Raw genomic sequence first — 15,339 nt, 5'->3', positions numbered from 1 at the left:
CAAAACCTAAAGACACCTCCCCACTCCCCAGAGAATTTCTTAGAAAACACCTTCCATTCTTCTCAGGGCAGAATAACACCCAATCTGACATCCAGCCCCTTGACACTAATTCTTCCAAGTCCAGCTCCCTAGAATGGACAGAGCAGGCTGTCACTAGGATTTGCAGCCCAGTTGAGCAGCGAAGCGGGGTTAGTTTAGGGATCTCGTCAGTTCCTCTATCTTGGAACCATGTCCACATTTAGGTTAAGGCTTGGAGGCCTTCCCTTATTTGCTGACACACGAGCGTCTCTCCAGCCTAGCGTCGTAGGCTAGTGTCAGAAGCACAGAGTTGGCCCCCGGCCCTGAGAAGAGAGCTGGGAGGACAGGACGGAGCATGGGGCCAGGCACTGCTCTGCAGCCGGGGCACTGAGCTCTGCTCTCCATACCCTCCTTCGGAGGAGAAAGGTAGTGAAGGAAGCCCTTTCCCCATCTTCCCCAGCAGGGCACAGACGGACTGGCAGTCAGGGACCCTTGTCTCTGGGGGCTTGTCTTCTCTCCTCCAGGCATCTGAAGCCTGGCACCTTCCCTGCCTCTCATCTGGCAGCTCTCCTGTCTCAGCAGTGGCAAGAGGTGGAGGCCCTGGGAAAGAGTCTGCCTGTTCCTAGACCAGACTGCAGGGCTGAGGGCAGGGGAAGGGAGGAGGTGGGAGAGCCAAGACTAAGAGACAGGTCTGTCCCAGGCCGGGACTGGGCGAAGCCATGCGGCTGGCGTGCAGCTGCCTCGGCGCTCCTCTCCAAGGCCTGCGTGGTGGCCTTCCTCCTCGGGGAACGCTCTTCCCTCCCACCTGACATTCAGGGTCTGGACACCTCTCTCCAGCTGGTATCTAAGTGTAGGACAGGCAGCATGTCAGGAAAAACCCCCGGGAGGGCCTGCTCTCTCTCTTTTTTGTACACCCCTGCCCCCAACAGGCCCCTGACTGAGGGCACCGCCCAGAATCCTCTTTCCTCCATGACTGCAAACTGCCAAAGCAGCAGGAGGTGCAGGGCCAAGAGCAAGGGGCTTGCTGACAAATTTGGAGTTGCAGCCTCATCCTTCTTCCTTTATTGCAGCCTCTTCCCTCCACTGCCTGCTTCCCCAAGGCGTCACACAGCTTTCCCCCAACCCAACTCTCCCTCGGCCTTCATGTTGGGTGGCCTCCTTTCTGTTCTGCTTGGCACTGCAGCCACCCCTGCCAGGGACCCAGAAGAATGGATTTGCAACAGGGACTTTCAGACACACACCAGTCCAGAGAGATCCTTCCTAGAGTGGAGAGGACCTCCTTTTACTGTTCCCATCACGTCCCAGAAAGAGCCTCACATGCTGATGCTCAGAAAGAGGACCTGTGTAGCAGACAGATTCCATAAAGAGGACCAAAGCTGCTTCCAGTGGGCAAGCCTTGGGGCTGAGAGGCACAGACCAGTGAAGAAACCTTTTTTTTTTTAAACTGTGCTTTATTTAGGGCTAAGCTGGAGAAAGCGTCATCCAATAGTTACAGAAGGTTACAAGGAGTTTTAGGGAGTTGAGTGTGAAAAGAGCAGTTGTACTGAACTGCAGCTGTTTTCTTTTTTTTTTTCTTTTTCTTTTTTTTTTTTCTTTTTTTTTTTTTACATCTGGACATCCTAAAAGGAGGAGTCAAGAGAAAAAAAGAAAATGAAAAACAACAACAAAATTGACAGAAAGAAAGGAAAGGCAGGAGGCCCTCGAGGAACTGGAAATTTGTTCTTCTAAAGGGAAAAAATGGTGGGTCTGAGAACCCCCCGGCCTCCAGATGAGCTGGACATCAATGAGGAGTCGAGGCAGAATGCCAAAGCAATCTTCCCAAGGGTGCAAATAAATTATAATAAATATGTTATACTTTAAAATATATGTGTTCTTAAATAATTCAGTGTTTTTTCTGATTCTGAGTTTTTTTAAGCAATGTCTTTAACTGCTCTAAAGTCATTTACCAAAGATAAATATCGTGCTTTCATTAAATAGTTTTCCTTGTTTTTTTCTCTATCATTACAATTAAAAGTCCTACAAAATATGCAAATTTATTTACAGAAAAACAGAGCCGGCATCATTTAAACATCCCTGTTTTTCAAAATTCCTTGTAAACAGTTTCAGAAATTCTTCAAAGATTGTTTATTTTCTCTCTCTTTTTTAAGGTTTTGTGTGTGTGTGTGTTGTCTAGTTGTTTTAAGATGAAAGTTCCCAGTTCTCCCTTGCCCGGAAAGTCTCTGGAGCAAGCGTGGAAGGCGAGTGAAGCGGAAGGTGAGTGAAGCGCGCGCAGCTCCCGGAGGGAAGCGAGAGGCGAGGGCGGCGGCGGCGGCGTCCCAGGCGACGCGGCCGGTCCCGGCCGATGGTGTGGCCTCCACCGGCGACCGGCAGCCAGGCGCCCGCAGGTCTGGGGCGAGTTCGGCCTGGCCTGGCCCTCGGGGACCACGGCATCCGACAGCACTCGCGGGGAGAAGGGATTGATGCTCAGTCTAAACTCTACAAAAGTACAGTCCTACAACATCTGGGATTTTAGCAGTAACGCTAACTTCTATAGTTTTTTTTTTTTTTCCTTTTTTATTTTTATTTTTTTATTTTTTGCTTTCCTCTAATTTTTCTTCTATTATATAGGTATTTTAAACTTTTCCTTTTTAAAATTCTGTACAACTATGATGATTTTAAGAGGGGGAAGAGTTAGAAGCATTTACAGACTTTTCACAACAATGACCTTGAAGCCTGGTAAGTCCCGTTTGTTCCCCTCCTTGTTTTCTCACACTTCACGGTTTATGAGTTTTAAGATTTGTGTTGCTTTCCCCAAATATCCACCAATTTGTTCATCTTAACAGCTCCATCCAGACATAGAATACAGAAAACCATAGGAAAGTGTCATAGACTTGGATGAGGGTCATCAAAGCGCCTCTCAAAGTATCAAAGAACTATTATCTTGCTGTTTTAAAAGCACTGAAGCGTTATTTTTCCTTTTTTTTTTTTTGTTTTTTTTTCTTTTGTTTTTTTTTTCTTTTAATATTTTATTACATTTTTCATAGAATCGCTCTAAGCTGTTTCAAGAACAGCCATGAGGCAGGAAGGAGGGTCCCTCCATTCCTCCTCTATTTGACATAGAGCTACACATCTGCAATAAAAAGTTTGGTCCTTTGGTCCCTAAATAGCTAAAGGAATGACAGATAAAGATGCTCAGTGGCGGCCTCCCAGCCGCCCCCTGGGGACCAGGCCCCACACACCGCTTGCCCCAGCCTGCCTCAGGCACCCGTGGGCTAGAAAAGCCCCGGGATCGGTAAGCAGCGTCTCCTCCCAGTTCCCAGCCCTTCAGCCTCCCCGTCTGGTCTTGTGATATTTTGTTTTAAAGTTGCCTTTTTTTGCGATTTTTTTTCTCATTTTTCTTCATCTTCTTCTTCTTTATGTCATATATATTGTTCCCCCAAACACGTGCCCTCTGAACTCCATAGACGCTATACTTTCCTTGAAGAAATGTTACAGTCACACAGACAGTGTCTGGAGTCTTCAGCTTGATTGATATTGGCTGATATGTCAAAGGTGTCATCCAACAGTTCTCATTTATAAATATATATAGAGAGAGGTTTGTTTTTTAATGTAGCCCGTTCAGCATCCTGCCCTAAAATGAAGAAAATCAGGGCTGATTAAGCCAAGAGGGAAAACACAAAAAACAACCAAACACCAATAGGAACCTGCCTCAGGGGCTAGGATGGGAGCTCTAGGGCATGGTGGGAGGGAAGGAAGAAAGACCAGTATGAGAATTAGTCATGATCATGATACATTAAAAAGAAATATACTCTTCTAGTCAGAGTAGAAACCACTGGGAGGTCTAGTGGTGATAGTTGTAGCTGAGGTTTCGTTGTTGGAAGAAGGTTCTTGATTTGGGTTACTTTAGCATTCTGGATTGGGGGTAGCTAGATCTAAGGGGAGAATTTGGGACTCTGGGATATGAATTCATAATTAAACTTGTCTCTGAGGGATCTAGCCCAGATACAATATGTATACAGAAGCCTAGCAAACAAGATAGGAAAAATCTAGCTGCCCAGCCCACTCCTCCCAGCTCGAGGAAAAGAAGGAAGACATATCCGTGACTCAAATTTTGTAGAATCCTCGCCCAGCTTCCAGCCAACCACTTCTTTCCCGGGGTCAGTAACTATTTGCGAGGCTGTGTATATATATGTATATCTGGATATATGTGTAGAATATATTCACCTGCACATATGTGGATATACATGGATATGTGTGTATGTATATGAATATATACACACATACACACACATAATACTTTTCTCATACATGCCAGGGAATTTAGAGGAAATTCAGAACTTCAAGGGAGTGAATGGGAAAATCTAAAAAAGGTCAGAAGAGATTTAATTATGAAACTTAAATAGATTAACTCAGACAGTGCTTGATTTTGTTTTGAATGGTGGCTTTTTGGTGTTTTTTGCTTTAAAAAAATCATGATCTGACTAGAATCAGAAGGCGAATGCTTAATCATTGTGAATTAACAAATGAGACTCATCTCCATTCTAGCAAGCAGCTTCCACTTATACATGGGGGTGACTGGTTACATCAAGAAAGTTAGAACTGCAAAGCCCCCACTTGAGGGGACAACGTCATGCGTATATCAATCCATGCTGGCAGGTTTTTCACACTGTTGATTCAACAAACAGCAAACCGTACACAGCAGTCTAAACAATTACAACACCAAATAAAATAATAATAAAATTAAAAAACACTTGTCAAGGACCCTTTTTCAGTTGTAAACAAAAAGGTGCATTTTGCTTTTGTTAGTACTGTTTCTTCCAAACCAACCAAAAAAACCCCCCAAGCCCCCAGTCCCAAGCCTCCCCTCCCCACATTTAATTTAGCAGAAGTAGCTACAATACAAACCTTACAATTGTTACCGGGCTCTCTCGCAGAGGCCTCTGGCTTTGTACTCTAGTTTTTTGGTTTAGAATTTTTTTTTTATCATTCTGTTACTGTAGATATTTTGTTTTTGTTTTTTTTGTTTTTGTATTTTTCCCTTTGAAGTGAGATTGAAAATAGCCTAACTGGAAAAAGACCAGACCTAGGAAAGTGTCAATTGAAAAAGGCCCCCAAATTTCTAGAAAAAAATAAAATCACAATATTTTCAAGTGCAAGTAAATCAACCACGCATAGATATTTTTAAGATGTTTTCCTTATTTTTAAGAAAAAAAATAATGGTTTGCACAGGTAAATGATCCCATGTTTGATAATTCAGGAATTCATCTTTATTTTGACTATTTTTTATTCTTTTGTTTTGTTTTTTTCTCTATGTGACATCTAGAGAAGCATAAAAAAACGCTGAACAAGAAAAACCAAACAACAGAAAGTAAAACCACTGCAAGCACCAAGAACGAAACGAAAATGAGCACAGCAAAAAAGATTGTGGCAGCACAAAAGTCAAGAAAATGCACGTGTGATCATGACTGGCCAATCATCAACTGATACAACATCCAAGAAAAACGCTCCAATCACAGCACCTCCACGAAACTTGACGGCAATTGTCATGCAACCGATTCTTAGCCTTGTTACATGACGCCATCATGTCACACTGTGAACTTTGAGTTGATTTGAACTTACGGATGGGGGACTTTTCTCCACTCTCATGTGATTACGTGAACTTTATTCCTAGCTCAGCGCGAGACTGTGGTGGATTTGACTGGCCCTGGTTGGGTTGTTGGAATTTGATTGAATGACAAAAGAAGAAAAGATTTATATATATATTTATATATGTAGAGAGAGAGAGAGAGAGAGAGAGAGAGAGAGGACAAGAGAGTGTGGGTGGGGGAAGGAAGAGGTGGGGCAGGGCAGGTAGGGTTGGGAGTGTGGGAGGGCAAGGAAGGTTGGGATTCGGGTGAAGGAGGGCAAGGAAGAAGTTAAAACAAAATTAAAAAGAAAATATATTTATACAGCACCAGACCACAGCATCAATCTAGAAGCTCGGATGAGAGAACAGCAGTCAAATCATAAGAGAACTGAAAAGAACTCAAAGGATGGAGGAAGCCGGCAGACAAACATGGGCACATCAACACACACGCGCGCACACACACACGCACACATACACACATACACACACGGTTGTTTATGCAGACACATGATACACTGTGAACAGAAGCAGAACCTCATACAGGGCCACTAAGGGCATCCATCATGCGTTGGGGAGAGGGGCATGGGCGGTTTGTCAAGGGGGCCAGAAAAAAAATAAAACAGCCCCTCAAACCACCTTGGCTGGCAAGCGATCTCGGGGAGCAAGCGCTCTGGTTTTCATCACCCCTGATTCTTTCTCTCCCCTAGGGGTGGTGCTCCCCCCACCCCGACTCAGCTTTCTGTGACTGCAGCCTGTGGGCCAGCGGGGGATGTCTGTCAGGGTGGCCCTGGTCAGCTGGGTAGGTCAAGGCTTGCTACGGTGACTGCTGTGTCCACAGTGTCCATCTACAAAAAGCTCTGCTGCTGTAGTACCGCCCATGCTGGCAGCAACTCAGCCCTCAACCTGTGGACTCACCCTGGCCACTATCCTACAGAAGGCTGCAAGGGCACCCACCATGGAGGTTACGGGCCTCCCCTGCTTCAGCTCCACCTCAAGTTACTTTCCTCAGAACCTTCATTTTGCGATTTAGGGTAAATTTCATCAATGTTGGAATTCTAGAAACATGCCTTGGCACTACTGAGTTCATCTTGCAATCGCCTTACGCCCTTTCTTTGCTCACACTCTGCCTTGCTCCCAAGTGGCCTGGGTAGCCAAACTGAGGCTGCATCTGGGCACACAAAGCCCTTCGAAGGTTCTGCAGCGCTGACCCATCCAAGGGCCACATGGAAGGATGGAGGATGCCCTGCCTCTAGCCTCTGCTGCTCCCACCCATGCTCTGCTGAGCTCCCTTGCTCACCACCCCATCCTCCTTTCCCACCCCCTCACCCCACACCCCTCCATGAACAGCTTTCCAGCCTGGCCTACCACAAAACCCCAACCTTCAGCTTTCTTTCCCGGTGGAGCCCTAAGTGCTTGAGAATGAGGTTCTCTTCCCTATCAGGAATCAACAGATGGTTCAGCTTCCAGTAGTCCTCTGCCGCACCTGGGATCGGCGGTCCCTAGTTCCACCCCTCCTCATGGTGATCTTGAGCTTGTGCCAATAGGCCCTGCTCCCCTGTGGCACTCAGGCCTGGGCAAAGCCTGTGCGCCAGGCTGATCTGCGGGCTTTCCAGTCCACAGGCTTCTACACACAATGGACTTCCCCTGTCAGCTTTCTGCTTTCCTTCAAGGAGGGAGGAAGGGAGGTCTGGGATCTTAAAATGTCACTGTGGATGAGGGGCCAAGTTGCTGAGCCCAAGCCCAGCCTCCAGCTCAGCCTTCACAGAAGCACCCCAGACTCCTCCTGTGCAGACCCCAGCCTGCCTGCCCACCAGAGCTGGGTTCTTTGTTCTTCCAACATTAGATCTCCCTCCCTCAGATCAGGGCTCGTCCCATGCCCACCAAGTCATGAAATGCCACTTCCAACTCCCCCCAAGGAGCCCTTAGTCCCACCCAGGATAGCCAGTGGGCAGGTCCCCTTGGCATGGGAGAAGAGGCCTAAGGAACTAAGGAGGGTATTGCCATCAGATGGGGGCTATGCGACAAGTGCAATTCAGGGACTCCCAGGGACTCTCCTCTCTCCCCTCCATTCCAGCCCTAAGCCCCTCATGGGCATTCACTCCTTCTTACTCTGCCTGCTCCTCTCCTAGCTTGAGAGTGTGGCTACTTGTCAGGGCCAGGCACTGTCTTGGGTACTGCAACACAAACCTGAATAGCACACAGCCCCTGTCCCCAAAGCTCAGTCTAGGGAACATCCCCACACACACCCTCGTCTCTCACACATTTGAAGCTCTAGACCAGGCGTCCCCAAACTTTTTACACAGGGGAACAGTTCACTGTCCCTCAGACTGTTGGAGGGCTGCCACATACTGTGCTCCTCTCACTGACCACCAATGAAAGAGGTGCCCCTTCCTGAAGTGCGGCTGGGGACCAGATACATGGCCTCAGGGGGATGCATGCGGCCCGCGGGGCCGTAGTTTGGAGATGCCTTCCCTAGACACACAACACACCCTCACACTCAGTCCCTGAGGAGGTCCCAGAACTCCACGGGGCACAGTTGGCTATGCTCTTCATTAGGGAGGAGCTGTTCTTCTGCCTGCAGTGTGATCCCTTCCTGGCCACTCCCGGGGTGGGGCTCACAGAGCACAGCCCTAGGTGTGGCAGTGGGATCACTGACCAGTATGGTGAAGCCCAACTCACCATGCTGGGTGAGGAAATTATGGCCAGACTGAACCAAATCAGATATCAGGCCCTAAAATCAGCTGGACTCAAGCAAGGGAGGGCCAGGTCCAAAGCCACAGTCCAGCCCTGTACAGGTTAGACCCAAAGCACTTGTGCCTGCAAAGCCTGGACCCAATACTTTCCAAAAGCATTCTCAGAGCCAGAGTCACAGGACTCACTGGATTCAGGACAAGATGGTTGGTGCACTCTCCAGCCATAGAACTGCAGTGCTAGGAGTCTGAACTGGCCTGCTGCTGGGGCCCAGTTTGCACTTACTGCGGTAAGTGCTGGCAGAACAAGGGGCTCAGAGGCCAACCTCTGAGCTGGGCGGGGCAAGGCTGGGTGGGTTCTGCCTGCTGGCTGTGGACCTGGCCACATGCATGTTTTTGCCTACTCTTCCTGCCTTTGCTTCCTTCCTTTTAGTTTCCTGGCAAAGATTGCTTAGAGAAACTACCATCTTAGCACAAGACAACAAACCCAATCTGCCAGAGGGGTAGGGCAGTGGGGAAGCAGAAAACCAGCCAGCAAGGAGAGCCACTGACTCCAATCCTGATCCAGGACCTCACTTCATGGAACCAAAGCCCAGCTGCGCTCCCCACCGTTGCCCTGCCTGGGCCCCTCTTCCTCCCACAGGTCTGCCCCACTCCCTTCTGACTTGGCCTTGGAAAACCGGCACCCCCCGGGGGGGCAGCCACACTACCGACACCGCCCCCCCACCTCCTCCTTTGTTCCCAGCTATGGTTGGTCCCTCAGCCCCTGTTCAGGCTGCCTGCCATTCTGAGCACCTGGGCCTGCAGCTTAGGCCTCGGCACAGATGAATATCCTTTACTGGCCTGTGATACCAGGCAGTGTTTAGCTGCTGTTTTGTGCCTTTGCCTCCCTCGCTGGCAGTCCAGGAGCAGCCACTTCTCACTGCAGTCCCCAAGGCTGCCCTGAGAAGCTCCCTATCTCTTCCTAGCACCCTCTTTCTAACGGAGCTCCCAACAGTCTTGGGCTGGGATGCCTGACAGCACCATTTGTTAAAATGCTGTCTCAAAGAAAATTAAAGGTCAACTTTACTGTAGGAGTTAGGTCACATCATAGTTTTTTAAAGGGCTGCTTAGTAGAAAGGAGATGATTAGATGGCTGACCCCAGAAAATGCTCACCCCAGAGTATCCTGATGCTCCCTCAGGATATTCAGGATACTCTGGGGTGATAGGTTGGGGTGAAGGTAGGGTGTGGCTACTCATTTTCTTCACTTGAAGGGGAGTAGGCTCCCTGGCTTCAAAGCTTGGCTCTGTGATTCACTAGCTTATGGGCAGGCTACTTAATCTCTCTGTGCCCCATCTGTGAAATGGAAATACTAATACTACCTACCTGATAGGTAGTTGTAGCTATGCAGTTACATCTCCTAGTCGTTACCTCTCAGAGCAGTGCTTGGTGCATGGTAAGCACTGTGTGAAGGTCTAGGGTCCTCATCTTTCTGCTCTTTGCTTGCCTTGCTGGAACCCCACTGTGTTTTAAACCACTCTTCCCAAGCCCCACCCCAACTCTGAATTGCAACTGGTTCAACCCTGTGGGCACTTCTGATTTTAGATCCTAAACAACCTGCCTTCTCACCCCTTCATCTGGGAATTCCTCTAACCTAGCGATTTTACCCTGGCTTGAGTCAAGGATGCTAAGACAAGCTGCCTTGAGTGGGGGAGGCCCTTGGAATCTTGGGGCATGACCCTGCCTGATGCATATCCCCCTACCCCCAAATCCCCTAGTTGACTCTAACACCTTAGTTTTATTAATGAGAAAACAGAAGCCCAAAGACGACAAGCACCCTAACCCAGGTCACACCTTAATGGCAGAGCTATGCTGATTTAAGAAAAAGTGTTCTATATATAGAAAAAGCTGTTTCACGAAACCATCCTTCCATTTCTATGGAAATGTCCCCATCTGCAGGCTGCCTCCCGGTGTCTGTGTGTGCACAGAACCAGAAGCTCCTTGGGGACAGGGATGGTGACTCATTCATCCTTCCATCCCTAGCACTGAGCCCAGTGCCTGGCACAAGAAAGTGCCCCAACTCTGAAAAACGTGTGTTTGCATCTGGACACAAGCCAGAAATGGGCAAGGACGGGAAACCAGGAGGCAAGAAAGGCTGGTTTTACTTTTCCCAGCTTGCAGAGAGTGGAGGCACAAACACTTCTCCAGAGAGAAGGCCCCCTTCTGTACCCCAGCACTGGGTAGAAGATTTTTGGGGAGACTGAAGAAGCTGGAGACCTCCCTCACAAACTCTGGACTCTGAAACTCAACCTAAACATGAAATTCTCATGTGCCTGATCTTTCTCACAAACCCTCTGTTCTTACAGTGACTTGGGCCAAAAGCCTGGGACTCATGATTGGCTCCTCTTTCAAAATACATCTAGAAATGAATTCCTTCACATCTCATCAACTGCCGTGGCCCTGGACTGAATGGTCAGTGCAGTAGAACTATGCTTTGGCTCCTGCGAGCTATTATCAACAGAGCAGCCAGGGTGACCCCATTGAAATGCAAGTTACCCATCACTCTTGTGTTCGGAACTCTCCAACGCCCCCTCCATCTCCCATTTCAGAGAAGAGACCAAGGCCACACAACAGGTGGCCCGCCTCACTCTCCCAGAAACCTGGCCTCCTGCTGTTCCTACCCCACTCTGGAGCCCCACCTCGAAGCCTCCACCCTGACTGTTCCCTCAGAGGGAAGGCATGGCTGCTCCCCTCACTTTCTGTGTTCCAATTCACTTCCTCAATGAGGTCTACACCGACCATAGGGTTTAACTGTAGCCAAAAATCCTGACGCACTAAATCATATTCTTTGATCACATGCCATTGTTTATTGTCTGTCTCTGGCTGCTCAATCTTGCTCACTGCTGAACCCCAAGTACCTAACACAGTAGCTGGCACACAGTACTACTGAATAAATGGAGGACCGTGGGCAGGGAGGGGGTGGTCAGAGGGCAGCAGGGTGCTGAGCTGGAAGGGCCCAAAGGGAGCCTTAACCTCTGTTCTGTGAAGAAGCCGAGGCTGCAGGAGCCACAGCACTGGAGGAAACCAAACTGAAGGTTAACTTTTGATGGCCTGGGATATCTCCCCCCATTGGTTCTGCAGGAAGCACTTTGACCTGGAGGAGGCACGGCTGTGTCTCCAGCTCCTAAGCAGGACCCAGCCCACCAGAAAACGTAACAACTACCACTCATCATGACCCATGCGGGGCAGGCAGGGCCCGGGATCTCAGTGCTGTACCAACACTCTCCTCAGTTTTCAAAGTTTCCTTTGAAAGATCCAGTCCTTCCTCTCTTCACTGAGCTATGGGGAAAGGAAGGGGTGCAGGGGTCAAGTGTCTAAAGGCTGCCAGCCCTCCTGGGAGAACTGGGAAGGGGAGAGCCAGGGGGTCTGGGAGCAGGCCCCATGGGCGGCCGCAGCTCTCCTGGGTAAAGCCTGTTCTGCCCCCAACCTCTCTCGGCCTGAGCTTGCCACTTGTTCACCCCAGGGTCCTCTGGCCAACAGGACTGCCAGGGTAGACCTGGAGGCGCAGGCCCACCTCACCCTCTCTCCCCTGCTGGCCCTGCCCCAGGGAGATGGCCAGGCCCATTTCTGCCGGGTTGACTGCAGCTCTGCGCCTGGCGGGAGGCGCAGGGCAAGGAGCAGGCTGAGCCGGGCGCAGCGGGTCCAAGGCACCAGTGAGGGTCCGGCCCATCGAGGCCAGAGGAGGCGGCGGGTCCGTCTGGTTCCCTCCCAACCCCCCGTCCCCGCGCCCCGGCCGCCCCCGGTTACCTGTGCGAGTCCTGGTCTCCCCCGGGGGACGCTCCCGCCGGCGCTCAGTACGGGCGATTGGCGTCTTTGGGCCGCTTCAGCTGCACCTTGAGCCTCTTCATGCCGATCTGGAAGCCGTTCATGGCCTGGATGGCGGTCTGCGCGCTGGCCGGGTTGTCGAAGCTCACGAAGCCTGGCGAGACACGAGGGACGAGGGCCTGGGTTTCCACGGGGCCGCCCGGGGCGCTGCCGGCGGGGAGGGGAGGGGGACAGGGGGCGGGGCGGGGCGGGCCTGAGGCTCCTCCCCTCGGGCCCCGCACCCGGCCCCGCCCCGGCGCCCGCACCCGCCCAGCCCCGCGCGCGCTAGCGAGGCCCCTCCCGGGGCGGGCGCTGGCAGGGTCCCGGCTAGCGCACCTGCGCCTCGGCTCCGGCCGCGCCACTCGCTGGGCGCCCGCCCCCCACGTGGGGCCCGCGGCCGGGCGGGGCTCAGAGAGGCGCCCGCCCCCCACCCCGGCCGGCCCCGGCACCTCAGCCCTCGCCTCGGCGGGAGAGGGCGGACACACCTGCGGGTGGAGGAGTTTATTGGACACTGTCCTCCCTGACAGGAGGGGGCCTGGCAGCGCGAGGGCACGGGGTGCCGGCCTGGGGAGAGAGACGAGTGCGAGGGGCCGGGAGGGAGGCGCCGCCGAGAAACTTCTCCACCGCCGGCCCAGCCGCCCCCCTCGCCAGCGCGGGCGCCCGGCCGTCGGGGGAGGCCCAGAGGCTGAGCCTTCGCGGTCCCTCCGCCCCCACTCCCGGCCCTGCCCGCCCCGCCAGGCTCCGGGGAGCCCGGGCGCCATCAGCACCTCTCTCCTCCACGCCCTGCGCCGTGGACTAAGCACGCACCAGCTGATAGGTCCCCCGTGATCCCCTCAAGAGCTCCGTGACAAGTCACAAGACCGTCAGTGCAAGTCAGGCCAGAGCCCTCCGTGCAGAGCGCTTCCCACGCGTCCACTCCTGTGCCCAGATGCGGAACCTGGCGGCTCCCAGGCCCAACTGCGCAGGTCCCAGATGGGCAGGGATCATGTTCCCAAAAGGAGGTCAGAAATCACCTTTGAGGAACTTTGAATGCATCTCCTTATACAGACAACACTTTACATCAGCGTTTCCCAAACTGGCCCTCGAAAGTGCTCCTGAGAAAGGGCTTGTGTGGTCAGGAGGCTTAGAGCCAGGCCCAGTGGGCCAGTCCAGCGCACCAGCAAACAACGTTCCCTCCCGCCCCGAGTTTAGTAAATAAACCTTTATAGCTTTGTTTAATCTAGTATTTCCTTGAATTTATTCGACGTTAGAGGCCTTTTCTCCCGCAAAAATGACTTAGATCCTGCGAACTATGTGAAATCTTGGCGAGACACCGAGGCCTTCCCATCAACGTGCCCGTTGCGTGCTGGTCCCCAAATGGCCATTAGGTATGAGAAGCAGACAGAGCCATCCCCGAGTGAAGTAGAAGCCGTCTTCTCAGTTCAATGTCCGTGTTACCTGGGGCCTGCCTCGGACTTCTCTCCAAGAAAGACAGCCCTTCCCCATTCTCCCAACCTGGTGGCTCTTTTTCCCTCTTTCCCTCTGCCCCAGAGGCTGCCTCCACCGTCTCTTTCTCTCCTCTCCTTCCTGCCTTGCTCAAGTTTGCTCCTGCAGCCGAAAGAGGGCAACAATTGGTCAGAGCTGGGCCCAGAGCAACAAAACCAACCTCTGTATAAATATAGATGCCAGAATAAATGGGGAGGATTTCAGCTGATCCATAGTTGGAGATTGGCTTCCAGTGATGTTTCCACCAGCTCCTCTTAGCCCCTCCTGGCCCATCCCCACCTCCGCTGACCTGTATGTCTAACCACTAAAGTCAAGTCCTTCATAAACCAGAGCAGTTTTCAAATATGTGAGTTGTGTATTGATGCTGCTTTCCCCAGAATAAGGAAGGTGGCTGAACAAAAGCCTGTCCCTGTCAGGACAAGGCAGCCTGACTGTGGGGGACATGCTGCCCCTCATTCCTCTCATCATCCACAACAGCTCAAAGAAGGGAGAATAAAGAAGATACAAAGGGCTGGAGGAGCTGTCTAGGGCAGAGGGAGGCAGAGACACTGTGTGGGAAGGGCAGAAAGGAATTCTGGAGGCGGCAGAAGTTCAGCCTTCCTGGAAGAGTTTTGAGGTCCCTGGAACCCTGAGAGTTGAGAAGGAGTCCAGGCTCAAGGGAACTCTTCTTCCCTTGATCTCTTAGTAACTGGCTAGCAGTCAGAGCAGGGTCTGTCTCTCCCTCACAGACCAGAGGCCCCTTTGGCAGGGCTCTGGGCACTGTCTCCCATGTTCATGGTTCCAGGACTGTCTTTCTTCTTCCAGAGCTACCTCTCCTGCTCTCTTCCTACCCTCAGAAAGTTTCTGCTCCCAGGCCCTGTGAGAAGGCCCACAGGTAGAATCTCCCCATGGTGTCCCCACAGCCCTCCTTCCAACATAGGAACAGTTTGTGCTGTCCTGATGAAGGTCTCTGGAAGATTCTGCTTATAAATGTTCATGTGTGCTTATGAAGAGTGAAAGCGGCCTTTGAGGAGTTCACTTTAACATAGGGCCACTTTTACAGCAAAAATAGCACTTTAAGAACAAAGGGGACCTAGTGCTTCCTGAGGGTCTACCCTGGGTAAGCTCCCTCACAGCAGCCCTGGGGCAATAGTTAAAATCCCCTTTTCACAGAGGAAGAGAGAGAGGCCCATTGTCCCTGCAGGAATGCTGAGGTTAGGTCTCACTTTGTTTTTATTTATTTAGTTAGTTAGTTGTTTTTGAGACAGAGTCTCGCTCTGTCACCAGGCTGGAGTGCACTGCAGCCTCTGCCTCCTCGGTTTAAGAGATTCTCCTGCCCCCATCTCCCGAGTAGCTGGGAATACAGGCACCCACCACCACACCCAGCTGATTTTTTTATTTTTAGTAGAGAACAGTTTTCGCCATGTTGACCAGCTGGTCTCGAACTTCTGACCTCAAGTGATCCGCCTGCCTAAGCCTCCCAAAGTGCTGGGATTACAGGCACAAGCCACTGCACCCAGCCTAGTTCTCACTTTCAAGGGTTCTGGGATACTGGCAGAAAGTTCAGCTGCCTGGTGTGAGAGAGAGAACCCAAGTGGCTTAACCAGGAACAGCTAGGCTCAACCAGCATCTTGGGAGTCTGTCCTTTGTTCAGGGCTGGTATGTTTGACATCAGAAGTTTGTTCAAGAGGAGAGAGCTAGATTAGAGATATACAGA

The 15,339-nt window shown here is 51.3% G+C and overlaps 1 protein-coding gene across 50 annotated transcripts in view; it reads right to left on the bottom strand.

Annotated features, from left to right (window-relative positions):
• Positions 1 to 1,448: 1,448 nt before the first annotated feature.
• CELF4 (CUGBP Elav-like family member 4) overlaps positions 1,449 to 15,339 on the bottom strand; it is a 322,490-nt gene continuing 308,599 nt past the window's right edge. For 36 of the 50 annotated variants that reach the window (XM_039463660.2, XM_074383554.1, XM_039463662.2 and 33 more), the window contains 2 exons: positions 12,102 to 12,273; positions 1,449 to 3,628 (listed from right to left, as the gene is read on the bottom strand). In XM_039463660.2, the coding sequence (XP_039319594.1) occupies positions 12,146 to 12,273 (128 nt within the window). In that variant the 3' untranslated portion in view covers positions 1,449 to 3,628; positions 12,102 to 12,145. Of the gene's footprint in view, positions 3,629 to 5,616; positions 5,702 to 12,101; positions 12,274 to 12,643; positions 12,723 to 15,339 lie in introns of all 50 variants that reach the window. The other 14 variants (XM_074383559.1, XM_039463648.2, XM_074383551.1 and 11 more) reach the window with 3 other exon arrangements.

This window comes from Saimiri boliviensis, chromosome 13, assembly GCF_048565385.1.
Source record: "Saimiri boliviensis isolate mSaiBol1 chromosome 13, mSaiBol1.pri, whole genome shotgun sequence".
NCBI lineage: Eukaryota > Metazoa > Chordata > Mammalia > Primates > Cebidae > Saimiri > Saimiri boliviensis.
The sequence above is the reverse complement of the archived record's forward strand: the minus strand, read 5'-3'. Positions and strand labels throughout refer to the sequence as shown.